General features: G+C 36.1%; 1 protein-coding gene across 3 annotated transcripts in view; it reads left to right on the top strand.

The window, feature by feature from the left end:
- Positions 1-13,562, top strand: part of FMN2 (formin 2) — a 285,811-nt gene that overhangs the window by 207,718 nt on the left and 64,531 nt on the right. For 2 of the 3 annotated variants that reach the window (XM_074373219.1, XM_074373221.1), the window contains exon 14: positions 13,000-13,092. The exons of the other annotated variant lie outside the window; for it this stretch is intronic. In XM_074373219.1, coding sequence (XP_074229320.1) covers positions 13,000-13,092 — 93 coding nt within the window. The remainder of the gene's footprint in view (positions 1-12,999; positions 13,093-13,562) is intronic. 3 annotated transcript variants of the gene reach the window in all.

Below are 13,562 nucleotides of genomic sequence, written 5' to 3'. Positions count from 1 at the left end.
TCCCTCCTCCTTGGTGAAACCTTTCAGGGAGCCAGATGGCAAAGGACAAACGTAACTGGCTGACTCCCAGCACCAGCATCCCGGGCCTTAGTACAGAAAGGGGGTTTGGGGCTAAGAGACAGAATCTTAATAACTTACCATTTATTTCATTCTTTTCTCTTTTTTGTTGAAGTATAGTTGATTTACAGTGTTGTGTTAGTTTCTAGTGTACAGCATAGTGATTTAGTTACCCACACACACGTATATATTCTTTTCCATTAGAGGTTATGCAAGCTGTTGAAAGTAGTTCCCTGTGCTCTGCAGTAGGACTTTGTTGTTCATCTATTCTGTATATAGTAGTTTGTATCTGCTAATCCCAAACTCCTGATGTATCCCTCCTCCCTCCCTTTCCTCTTTGGTAACCGTAAGTTTGTTTGCTGTGTCTGTGAGTCTCTTCCTATTTTTAATTCTTTAATTTTATATTTTTATTTCCATTATTTTAATGTGATCCCACCTGTCTCTCTTTGGTTCTCAAAGCTAAAAATAAATGGAAGAAATGCATCACTTGTGGAGATGCTTATGCCACACTGTGCCTTGTCTTCTCCTCGTTAACGTTTCTTCGTGTTATCTTTACACTTTATTTAGTCCTTTCATTGTTGCTTTGTAGACAGCCTCACAGATGACTGTACCCATTGCTAAAACTCAGAGAAGAATAAGTCAGAATAGAGCACGGATGGAGGATTCTGACCAGTGTCTGGAGCAGTAGAAAGGTGCTGAGCTTGTTTGAGTAGCACACCTCACGTAGCCATAACCCACATCCTCTTCGGTTTTAATAATAGTTACTTGTTAACTCAATTATCCACGTGATTTGCAAATCATTCTTACTATACCTCTGCCACCTTTCTGTGCTACCTATGGTCTTGGTTTCTTTTATCATAAAGCTTTGAATGTATATATGTTGGGATTCATGGCTTCTGATAAGCCCTTATCAGTTTTTATAAGAAATTGATAATTTTGCAAAAACATCTACAGTTCTTTAGCTGTGTTCTAAAAGTTGCAACTTCACTGAAGTTTCTTTTTTCAGATTTTCTTATTCAGTTAATGTTGGTCTATAAGATTATGTAAGTTTCATGTATACGACATTATACTTCTACTCCTCGATGCCCTACAGTGAGCTCATCACCAAAATGGTTTCCGTGTGTCACCATCCAGTTGACCCACTGTTACCTATTTTGTCTTCCTCTTCTGGTAAACCACTATTCTGTTCTCGTGTTTGTTTTTAGATGGTTTGGTTTGTTCACTTTGTTTTTTGTTTGCTTGTTTGTTTTTTATATTCCACATGTGAGTGAAATCATACAGGATTTGTTTTTCTTCTCTGACTTATTTCACTTAACATAACACCCCCAGGGTCCATCCATGTTGTTGGCAATGGTAAAATTTCATCTTTTTATGGCTGAGTAATACTCCATTGTGTGTATATATATATATATGTATATATATATACACACACACACACACACACCATGTCTTCTATATCCATTCATCTATTGATGGGTAATTAGGTTGCCTCCATATCTTGGCTGTTATATAAGTAATGCTAGTGAACATAAGGGTGCATATGTTTTTTTGAATTAGTGCATTTGTATTCTTAGGATAAATACCAAGAAGTAGAATAGGTGGGTCATATGGTAATTCTATTCTTAATTTCTTTTGAAGAATCTCCCTACTGTTTTCCATAGTAGCTGCATAAATTTACATTCCCAGAATCAGTGTATGAGGTTTCCCTTTTCTCCGCATTCTTACCAACACTTACTATTTCCTATTTTTTGATAATAGCCATTCTAACAGAAATGAGGCAATATCTCATTGTGGTTTTGATTTGCATTTCCCTAATAATTAATGATGCTGAACATCTTTTCAAGAGTCTGTTGGCCACCTGTATGTCATCTTTGGAAAAATGTCTGTTCAGGTCTTCTGCCCATTTTAACTGGATTGTTTGGTTTTTTATGTAGAGTTGTATGAATTCTTTGTGTATTTTGGATATTAATCCCTTATCAGATACGTCATTTGTAGATATATTCTGCCATTCAGTAAGCTGCTTCTTGTTATATTAATATTTCCTTTATTGTGCAAAAGCTTTTGAATTTGATGAAGTCTCATTCCTTTATTTTTGCTTTTGCGTTTCTTGCTTGAGGAGACACAACCAAAAGAATATTGGTAATACCAATGCATAGTACCTATGTTTTCTTTTAGAAGTTTTATGGTTTCAGGTCTTACGTTCAAGTCTTTAAATCCATTTTGAGTTGATTTTTGTGTATAGTGTGAGATAGTGATCTAGCTTCTTTTTTTTTTTTTTAACCTGGCTGTCCAGTTTTTCCAACACGATTTATTGAAGAGATTCTCCTATCTCCATTGTGTGTTCTTTTCTCCTTTGTCACAAATTAATTGTACATATATGTGTGAGTTTCTTTCTGGGCTCTCAGTTCTGTTACATTGATCTATGTTTCCATTTTTCTGCCAACACCATGCTCTTTTGATTACTGTGGCTTTGAAATACAGTTTGAAATCAGGGCATGTGAAGCAAATAACATTGGTGTCCGTTTCAGTTGATGGGTGTCACTCATGGCCATTTGATTGTGTGGAACATTTACTAAACTCCTTTATGTCAGTGAAAACCTGCTGAGTCCACTGCTTATTCCATTTCCAGCATCAGTACCTTTCAGAATTGGAAAACATTGGCAACTGTAGTGACAGAACTACTCCAGAGGCTCTAAAGGAGTCTCTGAGGTTTCTAGGCCAGTCAGAGATGCCTGCAATTACACTTCAAGTCATTATTTAATGACACTTTTGGGGCAGCCAGTATGCGGCCAAGCCCCTGGCCAGTGTTATGGGGCTCCTGTGTGAGCTTCTGGGATAGTCATGTCTGCCGTTGGTAAGCATTAGCACCTAGTCCTAGAAGTATGAGTTTACTACACCCTTAGAAAATGTCAGAGGCTTCACTTTGAGTAAGTTCATATTTGTAGTGCATTGGTGTGCATTGTGTAATATTTTCGGTTTTATGTAAATTGAAACTTTGATACTCAAGGCATTGCACCATTTCATTTGTAGATTTTAATCAAAGAATTTATTTGTACAAGCCCTAAATGTTAGAGCAACTTCTTAATTTTTGAAAATATTATGGTTAAGGATGGACATACTTGAAGAATTCTAGAACCATATGTGAAATGTTACAAATAGCAAGAATGTTTTTATTATTTTATTGTAAAATGTTGCATGTCGTCTTAAATATGTTTTAAATCAGTGAAGTTACAAGTTTCTACAACATCTTAGGAAAGTTGAATATTTTTACTTATTTAGAAGAGTAGAGCTTGTTGATAATCTTTCGTAATGTGCCTTCCCAGTGTGTTGGCTGTCTCTCTGAAGTGGCAGCCACACCATCAGTGAAAGAGGTAGTTGTGTCTGCAGCTACAGCGCCCTCAGAATGTGAAGCTTAAGTCAGACGTGGAGAGGCGTACTTGACTGTCCTTACCTCTAAGCAAGGGATTTTGTGGCAGCCCCCTGGCCTCAGGTCCTTTTGTTAGAAGTCTTGAAATTCCGAATTAGACAAACTGAGACACCTTGTTATGTACTGTTGCTGCTGTTTGTAATAGCTTTTTATTTTGATGTAACTCAAGCTTACAGGAAAGTTGCAGGCTGGCACTTGGAACTCCTACATTTGCTTTACCCGGACAACCAGTTGCCTAATTTTCCTGTTTCCCACTTTTTCTACCATTCCCTCCCGCCTGCCCCTCACATACAGACATGTATGTATGTGTACTTGTATGTGCATGAGTTTCCCTGAACCATCTGCCAGCAAGTCAGAGATATCACACAGTCCTTTACCCCCAAATACTTCAGTGTATACGGTCTAAGAACGTGGATGTCCTTTGCCATGTACACAGTATAATTATCAAACTTGGCAAATTTGACATCGATCGGTACTATTATCTAATCCACAGCCCGCATTTACAAATGTTCTTTGTAGCTGTTTTAGCCGATCTGAGATCACACATCGCGTCTAGTTGTCACGTCTCCTGTGGCCTCTTGAACCCGCGGCAGCTCTGCAGTCTCTTTCTGACAGTGCCATCGGGGCGCACACAGCAGCTCGTTTTGTACATACACGTCTCTACTGGCTTTGTCTACTGAGCGATCTGGGTCCTGTCTGTTGGCTGACTTGTGTCTGAGGGCTGTCGGTCTCATTACTGCTAATGAGCATAAACACTTCGGTCACTTTGTCTAGGTGGTGTCTGCCTGTTCCTCCACTATGAAGTTATGCTTTTACCATTTAGAATCAGTAAGTCATTTGTGGTGATTCTTTGAGGGTATGTGAATATCCTGTCCTCATCCTCCTTCACCCACTAGATTGAGCATCTGTTAAAATTTCCGGCTTCCTTATTCCTTCCCTATTTGTTGGTTGAAGCTTGTCATTCCTGTGTATACATTTCTTTAAAACACATTTGGCATAACTTTAATTCCATTTTAAGCTACTTTGGTCTTTAATGTATTATGAGAGGCATTCATCAGTATTAACTAATTATTTATAGTTATAGGTTATAGGAAAGGCTAAGGTTATAGGAAAACCTAGTTTATCTTTCCTTGCTGTCTCTCAGCGTCATCTTTAGAATTCCTGTAAACTTCTACAATTTACTTCATTTTCTATGAAAAGTTCTGAGATAGTAGTAATGTTTATTTATCAATTTGTTCTCAGAAATCAAAAGTTCCTATGAAGAGCCATATGAGTTGGAAAGGGAAGTAGCTAGAAATAGTCCTATTCTTTTTTTTTTCAGTAGGAATTGTCTTTAGTAAGTGACACATTATGTCATGGTTTATCACATTAATGGATTCAAAAAGCACTGTGATTTTAAAAGACTAATTTGGCTTTATGCATGGACTTAGGTATAGAGGTCTGTTGTTGAGTATCAGAATTCCTTAAGACCTTTCCTTTGGCTAGCTTGCTGATGGTCGCAATTCAGAACAGGCAGAGTGATGGAAATATAAACAGACTGTTCTTGATTTTGTAGGTACCTTCTTTTCATTTCTTTTCTCATAGTATAGGTGATGCATGATCCATTTTAGTGGCAGAAGTATGTGAATATTTTATATATGTACCTTTGAAGGAAACATGTGGCCAAATAGCTACTTTTAAGTTGGGAGCATGTTGCCTTCTGAAGTTAAGGGAAAGCAAATCTCCAACACCAAGAAGCGTTGTGATTTATAATGCTATTACCCTTTTCTGATTGCACTATTGACCATTAAAAAGATAAATATTTAGGAAATCGGAGAATATACATATATCTATTGAAGTATAGTCAATTTACAATGTTGTGTTAATTTCTGGTGTACAGCATAATGATTCATTTATATGTATATATATAATCCTTATTATATTCTTTTTCATTATAGATTACTACAAGATATTGAATATAGTTCCCTGTGCTGTACAGAAGAAATTTGTTGTTTATATGTTTTATATATAGTACATAGTATGTGCAAATCTTGAACTCCCTATTTATCCCTTCCCACCCCTTTTTCCCACTGGTAACCATAAATATGTTTTATATGTCTGTGAATCTGTTTCTGTTTTGTAAGTAAGTTCATTTGTATCTTTTTTTTTTTAAGATTCCACATAAAAGCGATATCACATGGTATTTTTCTTTCTCTTTCGGGCTTACTTCACTTATATGACAATCTCCAAGTCCATCCGTGTTGCTGCAAATAGCATTTTATTCGTTTTTATGGCTGAGTAGAATTCCATTGTATAAATTTACCACAACTTCTTTATCCAGTCATCTGTCAAGGACATTTAGGTTATTTCCATGTCTTGGCTATTGTAAATAGTGCTGCTGTGAACACTGGGGTGCATGTATCTTTTCAGACTAGAGTTCCCTCCAGATGTATGCTCAGGAGTGGGATTGCTGGATCATATGGTAAGTCTAATTTTTGTCTTTTGAGGAATCTCCATACTGTTTTCCATAGTGGCTGCACCAAACTACAGTCCCACCAACAGTGTAAGAGGGCTCCCTTTGCTCCACACCCTCTCCAGCATTTATCGTTTGTGGAATTTTTAATGATGGCCATTCTGACTGGTGTGAGGTGATTCCTCATTGTAGTTTTCATTTGCATTTCTCTGATAATTCGTGATATTCAGTATTTTTTCATGTGCCTATTTGCCATTCATATATCTTCGTTGGAGAATTGCTTGTTTAGTTCTGTGGATTTTTGGATTGGGTTGTTTGTTTTTTTGTTATTAAATTGTATAAGCTGTTTATATATTCTGAAAATTAAGCCCTTGTCGGTTTCATCTTTTGCAAATATTTTCTCCCATTCCGTAGGTTGTCATTTTGTTTTGTTTATGATTTCTCTTGCTGTGCAAAAGCTTATAAGTTTCATTAGGTCCCATTTGTTTATTACTGCTTTTTTTCCTATTGCCTGGGCAGACAGTCCTAGGAGAACATTGCTTAGACTTCTACCACAGAATGTTTTGCCTGTGTTTCCTTCTGGGAGATTTATGGTGTCTTATCTTACATTTAAGTCTTTAAGCCATTTTGAGTTTATTTTTGTGTATGGTGTGAGGGAGTGTTCTAACTTCATTGATTTACATGCAGCTGTCTAGCTTTCCCAACACCACTTCTCAAAGAGATGGTCTCTTCTCCATTGTATATTCTTACCTCCTTTGTTGAAGATTAATTGACTGTAAGTCTATGGGTTTATTTCTGGGCTCTCTATTCTGTTCCATTCATCCGTGTGTCTATTTTTGTGTCAGTACCACTCTGTTTTGATTACTGTAGTTCTGTAGTGTTATATGAAGTCTGGGAGGGTCATTTTTCCAGCACTGTTCTCTTTCTTCTGTATTGCTTTGGCAATTCTGAGTCTTTTGTGATTCCATATAAATTTTAGGGTGATCTGTTCTAGTTCTGTGAAAACTGTCCTGGGTAACTTGTCAGGGATCGCATTAAATCTGTAGATTACTTTGAGTAATATAGCCGTTTTAACAATAATTCTTCTAATCCAAGAGCATGGGATATCTTTCCATTTCTTTAAGTCACCTTTAATTTCCTTAATCAATGTTCTGTAGTCCTCTGTGTATAATAAGTCTTTCACCACCTTGGTCAGGTTTCTTCCTAAAGTGTTTTATTTTTTTGGATATGATTTTAAAAGGATTGTTTTCTTACTTTCCTTTTCTGATATTTTATTTTAAGTGTAAAGAAATGCAACTGATTTATGTGTATTAATCTTGCATCCTGCTACCTTGCCGAATTCTTTTATTAGCTCTAATAGTTTCTATATGGAGTCTTGAGGGTTTTCTATATATATGTAGTATCATGTCATCTGCGCAAAGTGACAATTGTACCTCTTCTCTTCTAACCTGGATCCCTTTTATTTCTTTTTCTTGTCTGATTCCTGTGGCTAGGACTTCCAGTGCTGTGTTGAATAGAAGTAGTGAGAATAGGCATCCTCTTCTTGTGCAGATTTTAGTGGGAAGGCTTTCAGCTTTTCACCATTGAGTATAATGTTGCCTGTCAGTTTGTCATAAATAGCTTTTATTATGTTGAGATATGTTCCCTCTATACCTACTTTGGTAAGAGTTTTTATCATACATGGGTGTTGAATTTTATCAAATCCTTTTTCTGCATCTATTGAGATGATAATGTGATTTTTGTCCTTTCTCTTGTTGATGTTGTGTTTCATGTGGATTGATTTGCATAAGTTGAACCTTCCTTGTGTCCCTGGGATGACCAACTTGATAATGGTGTGTGATCTTTTCTATGTGCCGTTGGATTCTGTTTGCTAATATTTTGTTGAAGGCTTTTTACATCTGTGTTCATCAGTGATATTGGCCTGTAATTTTCTTTTTTGGTAGTCTTTGTCTGGTTTTGGTATCAGGGTGGTGGTGGTTTCATACAGTGAGTTTGGTAGTATTCCATCCTCTTCGGTTTTTTGGAAGAGTTTGAGAAGAATTGGTATGAGTTCTTCTTTGTATGTTTGATAGAATTCCCCAGTGAAGCCATCTGCTCCTGGACTTTTGTTTGCTAGGATGTTTTTATTACAATTCAAGTTCGCCTCTAGTGATTGGTCTGTTCAAATTATCTATTTCTTCTTGATTCAGTATTGGTGGGCTGTATATTTCTAGAAACGTGTCCATTTCTTCTAGGTTGTACAGTTTGTTGCCATATAGTTGTTCATAGTATTTTCTTTTTCTTTTTTTAATTTCTGTGATGTTGATTGTAATTTCTCCATTTTCAGTTCTTATTTTGTTTGTGTCCTATTTTCTTCTTGGTGAGCTTGGCCAGAGGTTTGTCAATTTTGTTTACTCTTTCAAAAAAATAGCTCTTGGTTTGATTGATTTTTTTCTGTTGTTTTTGTGTCTATTTTATTTATTTCCTCCCTGATCTTTATTATTTCTTTCCTTCTTCTGACTTTAGGTTTTGTTTGTTCTTCTAATTATTTTAGGTGGTAGTTTAGGTTGTTTATTTGAGCTTGTTCTTGTGTTTTGAGGAAGGCTGTATTTGTTACAAACTTCCCTCTTTGGACTGCTTTTGCTTCATCCCGTAGATTTTGTGTGGTTGTGTTTTCATTGTCATTTGTCTCAGAGTATTTTTTAATTTCTTCTTCGAGTTCATCATTGACCTATTTTTTAACACATTTCGTGTGAATATGGTTCCTGTACAGTAAACTATGTATATTTCAAATGTATAATTTGATGAATTTTCATAAATGTATACACCAATGAAAACACTACCACAAGTCAAGATAGCCAACATCTCCATCACTCCCCAAGAGGTGCAATTTTCAAATTCCTGATTTATCCCTTCCCACCCCTTTTACCCCCTCATAACCATAAGTTTGTTCTCTATGTCTGTGAGTCTTTTTCTGTTTTGTAAAGAAGTTCATTTGTGTCCTATTTTAAGATTCCACATATAAGCGATATCATATGGCATTTCTCTTTCTCTTTCTGATTTACTTCACTTAGAGTACAATCTCCAGGTCCATCCATGCTGGTGAAAACAGCATTGTATTTTTTATGGCTGAGTAGTATTCCATTTGTGTGTGTGTGTTTGTGTGTGTGTGTGTGTATACACCACATCTTTCTTACCCAGTTATCTGTTGATGGACATTTGGGTTGTTTCCATGTTTTGGCTATAGTAAATAGTGCTTCTGTGAACATTGGGGTGCTCATGTCTTTTTGAATTATGTTTTTCTCATGGGAAACAATTTGGTTTTTGAAAAAACAAATTGCGATATACTCAACATTGTTCTTATGTGGTTATGTCTGTTATGTGGTTCCTTCAAATGTGCTGGAGGCAAGTTTGTAGATACCAGTGACCTCCTGGAAGCCTACAGAAAAGCAGTGACTAGAAACTTATAAACATTGACTGAAGTTGGAGACTTGTAGAAGTTATAGTTTGAATATTTCAATTCCCTAAAAAAAAAAATTAGACTCCTCATGATCATGATTCAGTTCAGAGAATGGCATGCAGTGTTCCTGCTTTAATGAAATAGTGATAAGATGATATTTGCTCTGTCCCCCTAAACATACCAATATGGTGGCATTGATATATTGGAACCAGTTTTCCAGTAGGAATACCCGAGAGGTTTTTAGTTCTTATTTTCTGGCAGGATTTTTCTCTGTATTTGGAAGCCTAACTCATGCTTCCCTTTCTAACATAATACATTAACCATTTTGAATCAGAAAGTTTGTTAAATTAAACAAAAGCCAACATGATTGGAATTACTCAGTTACATTAACAGCCTTTAGAATTGACTGTAACACAAATTTCCCAGGAACTCTTTGTTATGTGCCATTTTTTTGGTTTGTGTGTGTATGGGTGGGTGGGGGATTGGTTGGGGTTTTTTGGTTTTTTGGTTCACCCTCTACCTAGCTGGACTAGCACCATTTCTTACTGCATATCTAAATTAACAGCACCACTCCCCCACCGCAGGTTCACTACAGACTTGACCCAGCCTGTACTCCTCCAAAGTGGCCCCCAGCTCTGCCAGGCCCAGTGAGCGCCCTTGGCCAGCACCAGTGTCCCCCAGAGTGACTCCATTTTCACACAGCAGTGCACCTGCAGCAGGTGCATCCCAGCCACAACAGGAAGGCACCTGTAGCCCACACTGGGGACACTTCTAGAGCACCTGGCTCTGGCAATCATGGGGAATCATGTACCTGGCCACCCATGACACCTTCTACACAAAATTTCCCTAATACATGAAAACAAATGAAGTACTAGTCACAATGAGGAGAAAAAGGAATACCCTCCACATGAAAGACCAAGACAGAATCTCAGAAAGAGAACTAAACAAAACACTTAACCAGACTTATCACAAAAAAAAAGAGATGGCCCAAATAAATACAATCAGAAATTAAAGAGGAAAAGTTATAACTGATACCACAGAAATACAAAGGATTATAGGAGATTATTACAAACAGTTATATGCCAAGCAATTAAACAAATTAAAAGAAATGGATACATTCCTACAAACATAGATCTTCTAAGGCTGAATCAGGAAGAAATAGAAAATCTGAACAGACCAATTACTAGTAATGATACTGAGTAAAAAATAAAACTCCCAAGAAACAGAGTTCCATCACCAGGTGGCTTCACAGGGGAGTTTACCAAACATTTAAAGAAGAGTTAATACCTATCCTTCTCAAGCTCTTCCAGAAAAAACTGAAGAAGAAATGCTTTCATAGTCATTCTACAAGGCCAGTGTTACTCTGACACAAAAACCAGACAAAGGTACCATAAAAAAAAAGGAAACTATAGGCCAATATCTTTGATGAACATAGATGTAAAATTCCTCAACAAAATATTAGCAAACTGAATTCAACAATACATTAAAAGGGTCATATACCATGAGCACATGAATTTTATCCCAGGGATGCAAGGATGTTGCAATATTGCAGATCAATCAGTGTGATACACCACATTAAGAAATTGAAGAGTAAAAAACATATAATCATCTCAGTATATGCAGGAAAGGCTTTTGACAAAACTCAACATCCATTTATGATAAAAACTCTCCAGAAAGTGGGCATAGAGAGAACATACCTCAACATAATAAAAGCCATAAATGAATAACCCACAGCTAACATCATACTCAATGGTGAAAAGCTGATAGCATTTCCTCTAAGATCAGGAACAAAACAAGGATGCCCACTCTCACCACTTTTATTCATCATATTATTGGAATTCCTAGCCACAGCAGTCAGAGAAGAAAAAGAAATAAAAGGCATCCAAATCAGAACAAGTAAAACTGTCACTATAATACAAAGACTGTAATACAAAGCTTACAGTATCAAAACCGTATGGTACTTGCAGAAAAACAGACACATAAATCAATGGAACAGAATAGAGAGCCCAGAAAAAAACCCATAGTTTTATGGTCAATTAATCTATGACACAGGAGTCAGTAATGTACAATGGGGAACAGTAGCCTCTTCAATAAGAGTTTTTGGGAAAACTGGACAACCACATGCAAAAGATTGAAACTGGGCTATTTTCTTACATCATACACAAAAATAAACTCAGAATGGTTAAAGACATAAATGTAAGACCTAAAATCACAAAACAACTACAAGAAAGCATAGGTAGTATGTTCTTTGTATCAGTCCTAGGGATGTTTTTTTGGATCTGTCTCCTCAGGCAAGGGTAAGGAAAGCAAAAGTAAACAAATAGGACTATATCAAATGAAAAGGCTTTTGCACAGCAAAGGAAACTGTCAATGAAACAAAAAGACAGCCTACTGAATGATAGAAGATATTTGCAAATAATGTATTTGATAAGGAGTTTATATCCAAATTATATAAGGAAATCATAAAACTTAAAAAAAAAATTCAGTTGAAAATTGTGCAGAGGACCTGAATAGACATTTCTCCACAGAACAAAAAGCTGGTTCACAAACACATGAAAAGATGCTCAGTATCACTCATCATCAGGAAAATGGAAATCAAAACCATAATGAGATGCCACCTCACACCTGTCAGAATGATTATTACCAAAAAGACAAGAAATAACAGGTATTGGGGAGAATGTGCAGAGAAGGGATCCCTTGTGCACTATTGGTGGGAATGTAAATGCATGTACCCACTATGGAAAACAGCATGGAGATTCCTCAAAAAATTAAAAATAAAACTAACATATGACCCAGCAATTTCACTTCTGGGTATTTCCCCCCACAAAAAGAAAAACACTAGTTCAGAATGATAGAGGCACCCCTATGTTCATCGAAGCATTATTTATAATACTGAGATATAGAAGCAACTTTAGAGTCCACCACAGATGGTTAGATAAAGATTTGTTTTATGTATATGCATATATATGTTTCATACACACACCCACAGTGGAATATTACTCAGCCATAAAACAGGAGAGCTTTCCATTTGTCACAGCGTGGATCAACCTAGAGGGTATTATTCTAAGTAGAATAAGTCAGAGAAGGACAAATACCACATGACTTTGCTTATATGTGGAATCTAAAAAGCAAAACAAAACAGAAATACAGTCATAGCTACAGGGAATAAACTCATGGTTGCCAGGGGTAGGGGTGTGGGCACAGTTGAAAAAGGTGAGGTGGGTAAGAGGTACAATCTTCTACTTAATATAAAATAAATTATGATACATACAACATAAGGAATATAGTCAATAATATTGTAATAACTTTGTGTAGTTACAGGTAGTTACTAGACTTGTGATCATTTAATAATGTATTTAAATGTTGAATTACTATGTTACACACCTGAAGCTAACAGGATGTTGTATGTCAACTACTATAATTGTTAAAATTTATTTTTACAATCCCCTAAAATGAAGCCTTGTTCATAGGCTTTCTTTTTCAGTATTTGGATGTTTCCAAAATATATGTAGACTTATGTCAACTATTACAGTAAACAGGATATTCTAACTCTAATATATTTTAAAATCATTTTAGTGTACCATTAACAGTATGACACTCTGAACAATGTTTCTCTAATTTCAGCCTGTGAGGTTGAAGCAGGGAAAGTGTACCAGGTATCCTCAAAAGAGCACATCCAGCCTTTCAAAGAAAACATGGAACAATTCATTATTCAAGGTAAATTCTGGAGCGATACGTTGCATTTCCCTTCCTTTTCAGCAGAAAGGTAGGAGGCATTTTTTAAAATATGCATTGGTTTAAAAGGGATTATTTTGACATCACAGAAAAACAAGTTATGTTTAATCATGAATCACACGGTTGTAAGAGCCTAGCATTGGGCTAAATACGCTATTTTGTGGATAATGCTCATCGTTACTGCTTCTTAATGACAGTACATGCAACAGTTACTGGTTAAAATAGCATATACTTTAAAAGGCATTAAAGTGTTATGCTTTTTATTATAAAAAGTTAGATATTCTTGTAAGTTTAATCTACACTTAAGACTTCAGTTCAACCTGGTATTTACTTGCTTTGTCAAAACATTGTGCCCAAAAATAAAGTATATTGATTTTTTCAGATCTTTGAAATATTCTATTCTGTTTTTTATGGGAGGTATAAATATCTCTGGATATTTAACACATTTTTTC

This window comes from Camelus bactrianus, chromosome 11 (assembly GCF_048773025.1).
Source record: "Camelus bactrianus isolate YW-2024 breed Bactrian camel chromosome 11, ASM4877302v1, whole genome shotgun sequence".
NCBI classification, from domain to species: domain Eukaryota; kingdom Metazoa; phylum Chordata; class Mammalia; order Artiodactyla; family Camelidae; genus Camelus; species Camelus bactrianus.
This window is presented reverse-complemented; position numbering and strand designations above follow the sequence as displayed.